The 15170-nt window shown below is 39.8% G+C and overlaps 1 protein-coding gene across 11 annotated transcripts in view; it reads left to right on the top strand.

Annotated features, from left to right (window-relative positions):
• Positions 1 to 15170, top strand: part of NSUN6 (NOP2/Sun RNA methyltransferase 6) — a 153148-nt gene that overhangs the window by 126392 nt on the left and 11586 nt on the right. For all 11 annotated transcript variants that reach the window (XM_081553791.1, XM_081553787.1, XM_081553792.1 and 8 more), the window contains one exon: positions 3116 to 3260. In XM_081553791.1, the coding sequence (XP_081409917.1) occupies positions 3116 to 3260 (145 nt within the window). The remainder of the gene's footprint in view (positions 1 to 3115; positions 3261 to 15170) is intronic.

Here is a 15170-nt window from a genome sequence, read left to right as displayed (position 1 = left end):
ACCTGCGTAGTTTTGCTGTGTGGACTAAGTGATGAGGGAGAGAATCAGAGAGATGGGGTCGGGCCCGAGGTGTTTTGGCAGAGGACCTTTGCCAGGGTCTGAGGGGACTTCACCTGCTCCAGAGATGGGAGATTGCGTCTTACGTTGGCCGAGGCCTCAAACAGTCTGTAAGAGGGCACAGTAGATGCAGAGAGACCACTTAGGAGACAGTAATTCAGGGAATGTCACAGAGGTGGTGAGAAGTTGAGCAGATTCTGGCTATATTTTCAAGCTGGAGCTGTTAGGAGTTGTTGGTAAGTTGGACGTGGGTTGTGAAATGAGAGACTAACCAAGGGTGACTCCTTAGGTTTTTGGCCAGAGAACCTAGAGAGACGGAGCTGCTGGATTGGGAGGACTCTGAGAGGAGCGCATTTGGCAGGGAAAAATCAGCCATGTTGTTGTTCAGTTGCTCAGTCGTGTCCGACGCTTTGCAACCCCATGGACTGCAGCACACCAGGCTTCCCTGTCCTTCACTGTCTCCTGGAGTTTGTTCAAACTCATGTCCACTGAGTCGGTGATGCCATCCACTCATCTCATCCTCTGTCATCCCCTTCTCCTCCTGCCTTCAGTCTTTCCCAGCATCCGGGCCTTTTCCAATGAGTTGACTCTTCACATCAGGTGGCCTTCAGCTTCAGCATCAGCGTTGTTTAAAAACAGCCACACAGCCTGGGTGGCTCACGGCTTACTCCGAGTCCATTCTGGAGTCTGTGTGATTCAGTTGATCCCAGCCTGCCTGGCTCTAGCACTGGGTCAATGATGGGTTAGCCAGAGGTTCTGATGACCTTGGTGGGCTCACTCGCTTGGGTTGGATGGTGTTGGCTCAGCTGAAGCCACTGGAGTGTTTTGCTTCTGGTCCCTGTGTCTCTCAGCTTCCTGTGGGGCCAGGGTGCTCGCCCAGCAGAGGGCAGTAGTGAGGGTCAGCAGTGGCAGAGGACAGTGCAGAACAAGGATGCTGGTGGAGCGCTTTTCGAATCTCTGCCTACATCACCTTTGCTGTCATCCTGTTGGCCAGTGCAAACCATGTGGCTGAGACCAGCTGGGACCAACCGAGTGTTGCAAGGTCAACAGCAGAGGGTGACAATATGTGAAGACTTGAAATATTGGGGCTGTTTAGGCAACCTCCCGGTGCGCCAGCACCCCAGGAACCTGAATAGAAATAATTGAGTCAGAATTGAATCACGGATTCCATTACTGCTTTTGATTTGTTGTCGTTGTTGATTTGTTTTTCTATAGTTAACCAGACTTTGTGTAAGTGTAGCCTCCTGTCTCGTACTTCTGTAAAAGCAACCTTCGGCCAGTGCACTTTCTCCTTCACTGTAGTTACACTGGAACCTTATTCTGGTGGTTTTCGCCTACTTTTCCAGTTCCACTCACTTGAAATGGTTTTCCTGTCCATCACGATTTTAATTGGAACTGTGCCGACTGCTCAACCTGGTGTCACTTTCAGGAACATGATCAGCAAATCTTCAGGACTATATAATCTATGCAGTCAGTGCATATGTCACACAAGGAGGGGAAAAAAGCAAAATACATTGAAGAGTTTGTGTCACTATCTCTGCAGAACCATTTCACAGAGTGTTTTAAAATACCATGTGAATATCACAGTTCAGTTTAGTTGCTCAGTCATGTCCAACTCTTTGTGACCTCATGGACCACAGCACGCCAGGCTTCCCTATCCATCACCAACTCCCAGAGCTTGCTCAAACTCATGTCCATCGAGTCAGTGATGCCATCCAACCATCTCATCCTCTGTTATCCTCTTCTCCTGTCTTCAATTTTTCCCAGCATCAGGGTCTTTTCAAATGAGCCAGTTCTTGGCATCAGGTGGCCAAAGTATTGGAGCTTCAGCTTCAACATCAGTCCTTCCAATGGACACCCAGGGCTGATCTCCTTTAGGATGGATTGGTTGGATCTCTTTGCAGTCCAAGGGACTCTCAAGAGTCTTCTCCAACACCACAGTTCAAAAGCATCAATTCTTCAGTGCTCAGCCTTCTTTATGGTCCAACTCATCACATACATGACTTCTGGAAAAACCATAGCTTTGACTGTAAATAGCACAGCCTATTCAGAAAACTGTAGCCTCTTGTCTTTAGTGACATTTTTTAAAGATTTCTTTTTTATATGGACCATTTTTAAAGTATTGAATTTGTTGCAATATTATTTCTGTTTTTTCATGTTTTCTTTTTTTGGCTGTGCCGCTGCATGTGTGATCTTAGCTCCCCAGCTGGGGATCAAACCTGCACCCCCTGCTTTGGAACGTGAAGTCTTAACCACTGGACTGCCAGGAAAGTCCCATTGACTTTGACTTTAAGTATTTCCATGTAAAATTATTTTTGAACTGTTTTTTATAGTTCAGAACATTTTGCTGCGATACAGGCTTATATTTTTCTGCCTTTAATTGTCAGAATTCACATGAATTTTGTTACGTGTACATAGCTCAGAAAGTACTGGGATGAAGGCTGATTTTACAAGTAACATTCGTCTGCATCTCAGAGTTTTAGAAGGCAAATGTCTCAGAAAAACGTGCTCTTCCAGAGGTGAGCAAGGCACATTAAATTGGTGATATTTTAATATTTATCTCAAATGCATATTTTAAAGTTTCTTTGCGTGATAAGTCGCTTCAGTCGTGTCTGAGTCTGTGACCCCATGGGCTGTAGCCCGCCAGGCTCCTCAGGCAAGAACACTGTAGTGGGTTGCCATGCTCTCCTCCAGGGGGTCTTCCAGACCCAGGGATTGAACCCACGTCTCCTACGTCTCCTGCATTGGCAGGCAGGTTCTTTACCACTAGCACCATCTGGGAGAAGATTGCTAACACTGCTGTTCAGTTTTGAGTTCTGTGGAGTAAAAGTAGATGGGCAGTATAAGAAAATTATCTGGCAAGATTGTGTCCTTTAAAAGGAAATGCTAAATAGGTAGTTGATGTAAATTTAGTATACATTTGGATCATGAATTCACCTTTAAAACTGGGGGAAGCAGGAAAATGTGGAAGAGTATAATTATTCGTAAGTTTTTTTCTTTGATAATTTTCATGATTCCTTTGTATTTACACTTTTTTATGTTTCTTTTTTTTTTTTAGGGAGAAGTGATAGCACTGGATAAAATATCCAACAAAGTAGAAAAAATAAAGCAGAATGCATTATTGTTAGGATTGAATTCCATCCGGGCATTTTGCTTCGATGGAACAAAGGCCATTAAACTTGATATGGTTAAGGACACAGACGGTGAGTTAAATTTTATCTTTCAAAGGCTTCTGTAATTGACATTTATGTAAACAGTCAGATTTTGCCTCCTTTGTGCCAGCCCCTAAATATCCATAGGGCCTTGAAACTCTGTCGTGGATCTAAGATATTTTGGCATAATAGATGTCTGTTTTGCTTTTCATCTCATCTTTGAATATCTGATTTTAAATAACAGAATCAAACCTCCAAGACTTGGTCAAACTCTTTGTTCTTAGCCTATTTGTTTTAGTTTCATATTACAGCTCAGGAAGTTGAGATTTGATACGAGCCTTTCAGTTTTATGATTCTCCGTGTTTCATTTTTCTTGAGGAATTGGTGATATATAGAACTAGTAAGGAAAAACTGCTATTATTCTTGTTCTGGAATAAAATATTGCATTGGTTAAATCTATTTGTGTATCTTTGTTTCTATTTAGACTTTATTTCATAAAGTACTCAAGGAACTTGCATATTTTAATCAATTATGGGCATTGTTTTCCTAGAATGTTTATTGATTAGATGCTGTTTTATTCATGTGATTTGTAAAAAGCAATTTTTTAATTGGAGGATAATTGCTTTACAATTTTGTGTTTCTGCTGTACAGCATTGTGAATCAGCTGTACATATACACATATCCCCTCCCTCCCAACCCCACATCCCATCCCTTTAGGTCGCTACAGAGCACTGGGCTCCCAGTGTTATACAGAAGCTTCCACTAGCTATCTATTTTACTACCATGTATAAAATGGTATATATGTCAATAGTACTATCTCAGTTTGTTCCATTCTCTCCTTCCCCTGCTGTGTGCACAAGTGTGTTCTCTGCATCTATGTCTCTTCCTCTCCTGCAAATAGGTTCATCAGAACCATTTATCTAGTTTCCATATATATGTGTTAATATATGATATTTGTTTTTTTCATTTACTTCACTCTGTGTGACAGACTCTAGGTTCATCCGCATCACTGCAGATGACCCAATTTTGTTACTTTTTATGGCTGAGTAATAGTCCATTGATATATGTATCACATCTTCTTCATGTATTCATCTGTCTGTAGATATCTAGGTTGCTTCCATGTCCTGGCTACTGTAAATAGTGCTGCAATGAATGTTGGGGCACATGTATCTTTTTGAATTACGGTTTTCTTGAGGTATGTGCCCAGTAGTGGGATTGCTGGGTCACATGGTAGTTCTATTTTAAGTTTTTTACAGAACCTTCATACTGTTCTCCATAGTGGTTATATCAATTTACATTCCCACCAACAGTAAAAGAGGGTTCCCTTTTATCCACACCCTCTCCAGTATTTATTATTTGTAGATTGTTTGATGATGGCCATTCTGACTGGTCTGTGGAGATAACTCATTGTAGTTTGATTTGCATTTCTTTAATAAGGAGCAGTGTTGAGCATCTTTTTATGTGTTTATTGACCATCTGTATGTCGTCTTTGGAAAAATATCTGTTTTGGTCTTCCACCCATTTTTTGATGGAGTTGTTTGTTATTTTGATATTGATCTTCATGAGCTGCTTGTACATTTTGGAGATTAATACTTTGTCTCTTGCTTCATTTGCAGTTATTTTTGCACAATCTGAGGGTTGTTTTTTTGTCCTGTTTATGATTTCCTTTTCTTTGCAGGGGCTTTTAAGTTTCAGTCCCATTTGTTTATTTTTATTTCAGTTACCCTACGAGGTGGGTCAGAGAGGATCTTGATGCCATTTATGTTAAAAAATGTTCCTCCTGTTTTCCTCTAAGAGCTTTATAGTGTCATATCTTACTATAGGTCTTAGGTCTTATTTTACGTCTTTAATCCATTTTGAGTTTATTTTTGTGTCTGGTAGAAAGTGTTCTGGTTTTATTCTTTTATATGTAGCTGTTCAGTTTTCCAAGCACCTCTTATTGAAGAGGCTGTCTTTTCTCCACTGTATATTCTTGCTTCATTCATGTGACTTTAAAATTTTTATTTTATATTGGAGTATCAGTGATTAACGTGTTAGTTTCAGGTGTACAGCAAAGTGGTTGTTATATATATCAGTTCAGTTCAGTTGCTCAGTTGTGTCTGACTCCTTGCAACCCCATGGACTGCAGCATGCCAGGCCTCCCTGTCCATCACCAACTTCCGGAGTTTACTCAAACTGATGTCCATTGAGTCAGTGATGCCATCCAACCATCTCATTCTCTGTCGTCCCCTTCTCCTCCTGCCTTCAATCTTTCCCAGCATCAGATCTTTCAAATGAATCAATTCTTCGCATCAGGTGGCCAAAGTATTGGAGTTTTAGCTTCAGCATCAGATATATGTATACATGTATGTATTCTTTTCTAAATTCTTTTCCCATTTAGGTTATTACAGAGTATTGAGCAGAGATCCTTGTGCTATACGGTAGGCCCTTGTTCGTTATCTAATTTAAATATAGCATTGCATATATGTCAATCCCAAACTCCCAATCTATCCCTCCTCCACACCCTTTCCCTTTAGCAATCATAAATTTGTCCTCTAAGTCTGTGAGTCTGTTTCTGTTTTGTAAATGAGTTCATCTGTATCATTGTTTTGGATTCTGCATATAAATAATGTCATAGGATATTTATCTTTGTCTGACTTGAATTCACTTAGCATGATAATCTCCAGGTCCATTCATGTTACTGCAAATGGCATTATCTAGTTATTTTTAATGGCTGAGTAGTACTCCATTGTATATGTATACCACATCTTCTTTATCCAGTCCTCTGTCAGTGGACGTCTAGGTCGGCTCTGTGTGTTTGCTGTTGTAAACGGTGCTGAACATTGGGTGCACGCATCCTTTTGAACCATCTTTTTCTCTGGATATAGGCCCAGAAGTAGGGTTGCTGGATTATGTGGTAGCTCTGTTTTTAGTTTTTAAGGAACCTCCATACTGTTCTCCATAGTGGCTGTACCAATTTACATTCCCACCAATAGTGTGGGAGGGTTCCTTTTTCTCCACACCCTCTCCACCATTTATTGTTGGCCATTTATTGATGATGGCCGTTCTGACTGGTGTGAGGTGATGTCTTGTTGTAGTTTTGATTTGCATTTCTCTAATAATTAGTTATATTGAGCATCTTTTCCTGTGCCTCTTGGCCATCTCGGAGAAGGCAATGGCACCCCACTCCAGTACTCTTGCCTGGAAAATCCCATGGATGGAGGAGCCTGGTAGGCTATAGTCCATGGGGTCGCTAAGAGTCGGACACGACTGAGTGACTTCACCTTAACTTTTCCCTTTCATGCACTGGAGAAGGAAATGGCAACCCACTCCAGTATTCTTGCCTGGAGAATCCTAGGGACGGCGGAGCCTGGTAGGCTGCCGTCTATAGGGTCGCACAGAGTCGGACACGACTGAAGCGACTTAGCAGCAGCAGCAGCAGCAGCTTGGCCATCTGTCTCCTTGGAGAAATTTTTTTTTAGAATTTTTTCCCATTTTTGATTAGGGTTTTGTTTTTTTTTTTATATATTGAGTCATATGGCCTGTTTGTAAATTTTGGAGATTAATCCCTTGTTGGTCACATAGTTTGCAAACATTTTCTCCCATTCTTTGGGTTGCCTTTTGTTTATGGTTTGCTTTGCTATGCAGAATCTTCTGAGTTTAACTAGGTCCCATTTGTTTGTTTTCTTTTTGTTTCCATTACTCTAGGAGATGGATTGAAAAAGATATTGCTGTGATTTATATCAGATAGTGTTCTGCCTGTGTTTTTCTCTTAAGAGTTTTATATTATCCAGTCTAACATTTAGGTCTTTAATCCATTCTGAGTGTTTTTTTGTGTATGGTGTTAAAGAATGTTCTAATTTCATTTTTTTACATGTAGCTGGCCCATTTTATCAGCACTATTTATAGAAGAGGCTGTCCTTTCTCCATTGTATAGACTTTCTTCCTTTGTTGTAGATTAATTGCTCATAGATGCATAGGTTTACTTCTTGGCTTTCTGCCTGTTCCATTGATATGGATTTCTTTTTTAAATGCCGGTACTGTACTGTTTTGATCACTGTAGCTTTGTAGTATAGTCTGAAGTCAGGGAGCCTGATTCCTCCAGCTCCATTTTTCTTTCTCAAGATTGCTTTGACTGTTTGGGGTCTTTTGTGTTTCCATACAAATTTTAAGATTTTTTTCTCTAGTTCTGTGGAAAATACCATTGGTAATTTGCATTAACTCTACATATTGCTTTGGGTAGTATAGTCATTTTAACAGTATTGATTCTTCCAGTTGGAGAACATGGTATATCTTTCCATCTGTTTGTGTCGTCTCTTCTGTAGTTGCAGAGAGTGAGGGCTACTCTTCATTGCAGTGCACTGAGTTCTCCTGATGGCGGTTTCTCTGTGGCAGAGCATGGGCATTGGCTCAGTAGTTGTGGTGCATGGAGTTAGTTGGCCCCTGGCATGTGGAATCTTCCTGGACCAGGGGTCGAACCTGTGTCCCCTGCATTGGCAGATGGATTCTTAACCACTAGACCACCAGGAAAGCCTATGTTGGAAATTTTGAAATTGGGAATTATGAGTCTTTCAAGTTAGTTCATCTGCAGTTTCTTCTTTGCTAATCTGGATGCCTTTTGTTCCATTTCATTGCCTCATTTCCCTTTCTAGAACCTTAGTACAGTGCTGCGGAGAAGGCAATGTCACCCCACTGCAGTACTCTTGCCTGGAGAATCCCATGGACGGAGGAGCCTGGTAGGCTGCAGTCCATGGAGTCGCTGAGTCGGACACGACTGAGTGACTTCACTTTCACTTTTCACTTTTATGCATTGGAGAAGGAAATGGCAACCCACTCCCCTACTCTTGCCTGGAGAATCCCAGGGACGAGGGAGCCTGGTGGGCTGCCATCTATGGGGTCACACATAGTCGGACACGACTGAAGCGACTTAGCAGCAGCAGCAGCAGCAGCAGTACAGTGCTGAATAGAAGTGGTGACAGGGATCCACCTATCTGGTTCCTGATTAGTCTTTTTTCAAGTGGCTTAAAACTGTATGTTTCTCATAGATAGCCTTTATCAGGTTGAGAAATTTACTACTATTTCTAGTTTGTTGTATATTTTAAATCATGAAATGGTGTTGAATTTTGTCAGATGCTTTTTCTGTATCTTACTCAGATGATCATGTGGTTTTTGACCTTTATTCAATTACTTTTCAGATTTTTGAATCAACCTTTCATTCCTGAGATAAATCCCATTTAGGCATAGTGTACAATCTTTTTCATATATTGTTGGATTGAGTTTGCTTGTATATTGTTGAGAATATTTGTGTCCATGTTTGTAAGAAATACTGGTCTGTGGTTTTCTTTCTTGGGATATCTTTGTCAGGTTTTGGTGTCTGTGGTCTCATAGAATGAGTTGGAAATTATGCTTTTCTCTTATGTTTTTGAAAGAATTTTTGAAGACTTGGTGTTATTTAAGTTTGGTGGATTCATCAGTGAAGTCGTCTGGGCCTGGGCTTTTCTTTGTGGGATTTAAAAAAAAGTTTCAGTCTCTGGTAATTATAGGTGTATTCACATTTTCTCTTTCTTGTATCAATTATCAGTAGTTTGTGTATCATTTTAGTAATTTGCCCATTTAAGTTATTTATACAGTTTATTGGAGAAGGAAATGGCAACCCACTCCAGTATTCTAAAATTCCATAGACAAGAGGAACCTGGCAGGCTATGGTCCATAGGGCCACAAAGAGTCAGACACAACTGAGCGACTAAGCAACAACAGTATAGTTCATAGTATTCCTTTATAATCATTTTTACTTCTGTAAGACCAGGAGCAGTGTCCCCCTTTAGTTACCAATTTTAGTATTTTGAATCTTCTTTCTTGGTCTGTCTAGCTAAAGTTTTGTCAATATTGTTGATGTTTTTCAAAGAACCAGCTTTCAGTTTTGTTGAATCTCTCATTTTTCTTTTCTCTGTTACATTAATTTCCACTCTAATTTTTATTGTTTTCTTTTTTTTTCTGCTTTATTTTGCTCATCTTTATGTCCCTCTGAACATTATTTCACTACTTCCTGTAAGATTTAGTATGTTGTGTTTTGTTTTCATTCACATCAGAGCATTTTATGGTATATACCTGTCATTTTTTTGACTTATGGTTATTTAGGAGCATGTTTTAAAGTTTTCACATACTTGGAATTTCCTAAATTTCATTCTATTAATAACTTTTATTTTCATTTCTTTTCAGTGGGAGAACAAATATTGTATGAGTTTAACCTTTTTTAAATTTGTTGGGCTTTGTATTATGGCCTTGCCTGTGGTTTGTCCTAGAAAATGATCCATGTGCACTGGAGAGGAGTATGTATTCTACTGTTACACAGAGTTTTCTATGGGAAAACCTATCTGGTAGGTCTAGTTGGTTTATATGTTGAAAGTGTTCTCTTTCCTTGTTGGTCTTCTGCCTCTTTGTTCTTTTCATTAGTAGCAGTTCTGTTTTTAATTTTTTTTTTTTTTTTTGAGGAACCTTTATACTGTTTCCCATCGTGGTAGCATGAGTTTACATTCCTGCCAACAGTGTAAGAGGGTTCCCTTTTCTCCACATCCTTGCCAACACTTGTTATTTGTTGTCTTTTTAACTGTAGCCATTCTTCCCCATGGCTCAGTAGTAAAGAATCCACCTGCAATACAGGAGACTCAAATTTGATCCCTGGGTCGGGAAGATCCCCTGGAGAAAGGAATGGCAACTCGCTCCAATATTCTTGCCTGGAGAATCCCATGGACATGAGGGATGTGGCGGGCTACAGTCCATGGGGTTGCAAAGAATTGGACAAGACTGAAGCAGCTGAGCATGCATGCATTCTGATAGATGTGAGATGGTATCTCATTGTAGTTTTGATTTACATTTGCCTGATGATTTGTGATGTTGAGCATCTCTTCATGTGTCTCTGTTGGCCTTCTATTTGTCTTTGGAAAAATGCCTGTTCAGGTTCTCTGCTCATGTAAAAGAAAAAGATTTATTTATTTACTTTTGGTCATGCTGGGTCTTCACTGCTGCATGCAGGCTTTTTCTAGTTGGGGTGAATGGGGGCTGCTCTTAGTTGCTGTATGCAGGCTTCTCATTGTGGTGGCTTCTCTTGTTGTAGAGCACAGAGTCTAGGGTTTGTGGGCTTCAGTAGTTGTGGCTCACGGGCTCTAGAGCACTGGCTCAGTGGTTGTGGTGCATGAGCTTAGTTGCTCTGCAGCATGTGGGATCTTCCTGGATCAGGGTTCAAATCTGTGTCCCCTGCATTGGCAGGTGGGTTCTTAACAATCAGATCACCAGGGAAGTCCTCTGCTCAGTTTTTTAACTGAGTGGCTTTTGAGTTTTTGATACTGAATTTTATGAGTTTATTATGTACTTTGGATTTTAACCCTTATGAGACAGACCGTTTAATTTATTCCAGTTCAGTGGGTTGTCTTTTCGTTTTGTGGGTAGTTTTTTCTGTGCAATAGCTTTTAGGTTTAAGTCCCATTTGTTTATTTTTGCTTTTGTTTTCCTTGGCTGAGGTGAAACAAAATTGCTAAGACTTCTATAAAAGAGTGTACTACCTATGTTTTCTAAGAAGAGTTTTGTGGTTTCTGGTCATACATTTAGGACTTTTATCCATTTTGATTTTTTAAAAAAATATACAGTGTGAGAAAATGTTCTAACTTCATTCTTTTGCATGTTGTCCAGTTTTCCCAAAATCACTTATTGAAAACTTTCTTTTTCTTCCTCTGCATATTTTACCCTTCTTTGCCATAGGTTCATTGACTGTAAGTGCACTGGTTTATTTCTGGATTCTCCACAAAGTTTAGGGGAGAGGTTCCCTGGAGCCAGGATTCAAAACTCCAAGGAAAGGGGTGTTACCTAGCTGCTACTCAGGATTCAGAGCAGGTGATCCGAGGTAGCTGGAACTTGCCGCTGGAGGTAGGGGACTCTGTCCGCTTCATGATACTTAAGGGAAAAAGCTGGAAACTGTAGCTGCTGAGGCAAAGGGCTGTGCCTGGGATTGTTTAGACAGAAACAACAAGCCTTCAGGAAGGATCATCTCCTGTCCTCTACCCCTCTTATTGTTCATCCTCTATCCACCTTCATTGCTTCTTGGCCTCCTGTTGGTGAATCTTGAAACTAACAGGCAAAGAAGTATCGTGGTTCAGAGTTCCCACCTCAGCATCACAGAGCAGAGTAGAAATGTATTAACTTGGAGCTCAGGAAAATAGAGCTTAAGTACTAGCATATTTGGAGCAGAACAGATAGCCTTTGAAATAGGTTCAAATGTCTATACGAATTTAGCATATGATAAAATTTAGCATTTCAAACCTAGAGGAAAGAGTAAATTTGTCAATAAATAGTTCTGAGATGATTTTTTTTTTTGCACAGTGGGGGGAAAGGATTATACACAAAGTAACTTCAACATGGATTAAAGCTTACTGTCAGGAATTAAACTGGGAACGTAATAGAAGCAGATATAGATGAACATTTGATTTCATAAGGGGGAAGATTTTGAAGCATGAAAGCAAACATAGAACTCAGCAAAGAAAAAGCTAAATTTAATACCTAACATTTATGTATGTTTAAAAACCTATGGCAGATGGCAAATTGTGGGGAATATTTGTAAAATATTTAAGAAAAGTGAGATTAATATCCTTCTAAACAAATCAGTGAGAAAAAGATAACTTCCAGTAGAAAGGCAGCAAAGACAGTGTGACCATATAATGAAAAAAAAAAAAAAGATCTATAACATAATTATACTCATGCTGCTGGTAGTGTAAATTGGCATATCTTTCAAGAGGATTTTATCAGTATGTATTAACAAATTATTAACAAGGGAAATTTTGTAGAAACTAATGCCTGTGGCCAGCAATTTGTTAAGTTTCTGGTCAATAACATTCAGGTAACAAAAGATGTATTAATAAGTCTTTGGTCAATAAGTTGTTAAAAATTTTAAAAATAATTGCTTACCTTGATAAGATATTTCCTTGGAGGCAGTTGATAAGAAAGCAAGGATGGTTGTAGATAGAGAAAAGTTAAATTGATAAGAGCTTGTGTCTAATAGTTTTGCAATCAGAGAATAGCAGAAGGTTCTCTTGAGATGTGACTTGAAACATTGCAGTGGGTGCTGTAGGAAATCAGCTAGCTTAGTGTAAAATCAGTTAGCAGTAATAGTTTACAGTTAGGTAGCATAAATATATAAGCAGACCCATTTGGTTTCATGACTTTCTCCAGTAACACTAAACAGATGAGAAGTTGGAGTGGAGAAAGTTATGTAAGTGAATGCAAAGGGGAACCTGTGGGAGATCGGATTTGGTGGTAGACTTGTTCTAGAGCACAGGTTTGCTCATGGCTATGGTAGCGAGAAGACCGAGGAATTGTAGAACTGGTTTGTTTGACTAGAACCTGAAAGGTACCCTCTCTCTCTGGGGCTGTCTGTAGTAAGATTTCCTAAGAAAATATCAGCCCTTAGAACGACTAGAATTAATTTCAGTTCCTAGCTCTGATGAAGTGTGGCTTCTGACATTAAGGGTACTAAGTCTCGTTTGATTAAACCTTGACTTGTGCTTTATCAGTTTATTCAATAATAATGACATCTTTAACCTTTTTTACATGTAAATCAATCAGCTTAACCAGCTACTTGGTTGAATGGAGAAATTGTTTTTCATTACTTTCTAGTCTAGATTATGATCTTAAATTCCTGATCATTGCATCTGCCTCAGGAGTTTTCTGTGCTAATAGGGCAGAGAGCAAATAAGTTTTTTTTTAAAAAAACTTATGGGAGGACTTCCATGGTAGCTCAGCTGGTAAAGAATCTGCCTGCAATACAGGAGATCCCGATTTGATTCCTGGATCGGGAAGATCCTCTGGAGAAGGGATCAGTTCAGTCGCTCAGTCATGTCCGACTCTGCGACCCCATGAATCGCAGCACCCCAGGCCTCCCTGTCCATCACCAACTCCCGGAGTCTACCCAAACCCATGTCCATCGAGTCGGTGATGCCATCCAGCCATTTCATCCTCTGTGAAGGGATCCTCTGGAGAAGGGATAGGCACCCACTGTAGTATTCTTGGGCTTCTCTGTTGGCTCAGATGGTAAAAAAATCTCCCTGCAATGTGGGAGACCTGGGTTTGATTCCTGGGTCAGGAAAATCCTCTGGAGGAGGGCATGGCAACCCACTCCAGTATTTTTGCCTGGAGAGTCCCCATGAACAGAGGAGCCTGGAAGCTACAGTCCATGGGGTTGCAACGAGTCGGTACCACTGAGCAACTAAGCACGGCACACATAGTTCCTTTACAAAGTTGCATTAGTTTTAGGTGTACAGCAGAGTGATTCATATACATATACCCAACCTTTTTAAATATATTTTTCCCATATAGGGCATTACAGAGTACTGAGTTCCCTGTGCTACACAATAGCACCTTGTTAGTTAGCTATATAAATAGTAGTATGTATATGTCAATACCAGTCTCCCAATTTATCCCTCCTGCCTTATCTCCTAGTAACCGTGAGTTTGGTTTCTTTCATATCTGTGACACTACTTGTGTTTTGTAACTAAGTTCATTTGTACTTTCTTTTTAAATCCCATATATAAGCAATATCATATTTAGACAAATATGATTTGTCATATTTCTGGGTCTAACTTGTTACTTCACACTTCACTCAGTATGACAGTCTCTAGGTCCATTCATGTAAATGGCATAATTTTGTTCTTTTTTTATGGCTGAGTAATATTCCATTGCATATAGGTACCACATCTTCTTTATCCATTCCTCTGTTGACGAACATTTAGGTTGCTTCCACGTCTTGGCTGTTGTAAAGAGTGCTGTGATGAACACTGAGGTGGTGCATGTACTTTTTGGAATTATGGTTTTCTGCGGATATATGCCCATGAGTGGGGTTGCTGGGTCATATGGTGGTCCTACTTTTAGTCTTTTATGGAACCTCCATACTGTTCTCCATATTGGCTGTACCAATTTACATTCCCACCAACAGGGAAGGGGGGTTTCCCTTTTTTCCATGCCTTCTCCAGCATTTATTGTTTGTAGATTTTTTTATGATGGCCATTCAGACTGGTTTGAGGTGATACCTCACTGTGGTTTTGATTTGCGTTTCTCTAATGATGAGTGAGCCATGTTGACCATCTTTTTGGCCGTTTTATGTCTTCTTTGGAGAAATGTCTGTTTAGGTCTTCTGCTCATATTTCAGTTGGATTGTTTGTTTTTTTTAATATTGAGCTGCATGAGTTGTTTGTGTATTTTGGCAATTAATCCCTTGTCACTTGCTTCATTTGCAAATATTGTCTCCCATTATGAGGGCTGTGTTTTGTTTATGGTTTCCTTTGGTATGCAAAAGCTTTTAAGTTTGTTTAGGTCCCACTTGTTTATTTTTACTCTAGGAGGTGGATCGAAAAAGATATTGCTGCATTTATGTCAAAGAGTGTTCTGCCTATGTTTTCCTCTATGAGTTTTATAGTGTCTGGCCTTACATTTAGGTCTTGAATCCATTTTGAGTTTATTTTTGTGTCTGGTGTTAGGGAGTGTTCTCACTTCATTCTTTTACATGTAAGTGGCTAATTTTCCCAGCACCACTAATTGAAGGGGCTGTCTTTTCTTCATTGTATACTCTTGCTTCTTTTGTTACAGATTAAGTGACCATAGGTGTGTGGGTTTATCTCTGGACTTTCTATCTTGTTCCATTGATTTATATTTCAGGTTTTTGTTCCAGTGTCATACTGTTTTGATGACTATAGCTTTGTAGTATAGTCTGAAGGCAGGGCCTTCCTGCTCTTTTTTTCTTTCTGAAGATTGCTTTGGCTATTCAGGGTCTTTTTTGTTTTTATACAGATTGTAAAAATTTTTGTTCTAGTTCTGTGAAAAATGTCATTGGTAATTTGATAGGAATTGCATTGAATCTGGGGGTTGCTCTGGGTAGTATAGTCATTTTCACAGTATTGATTCTTCTAATCCAAGAACATGGTATATGTTTTCATTTGTTTG

The sequence above is a fragment of the Giraffa tippelskirchi genome, chromosome 13 (assembly GCF_054371585.1).
Source record: "Giraffa tippelskirchi isolate mGirTip1 chromosome 13, T2T-mGirTip1v1.2.pri, whole genome shotgun sequence".
NCBI classification, from domain to species: domain Eukaryota; kingdom Metazoa; phylum Chordata; class Mammalia; order Artiodactyla; family Giraffidae; genus Giraffa; species Giraffa tippelskirchi.
Note: the sequence above shows the minus strand (reverse complement) of the source record. Positions and strands in the feature narration are given on the sequence as shown.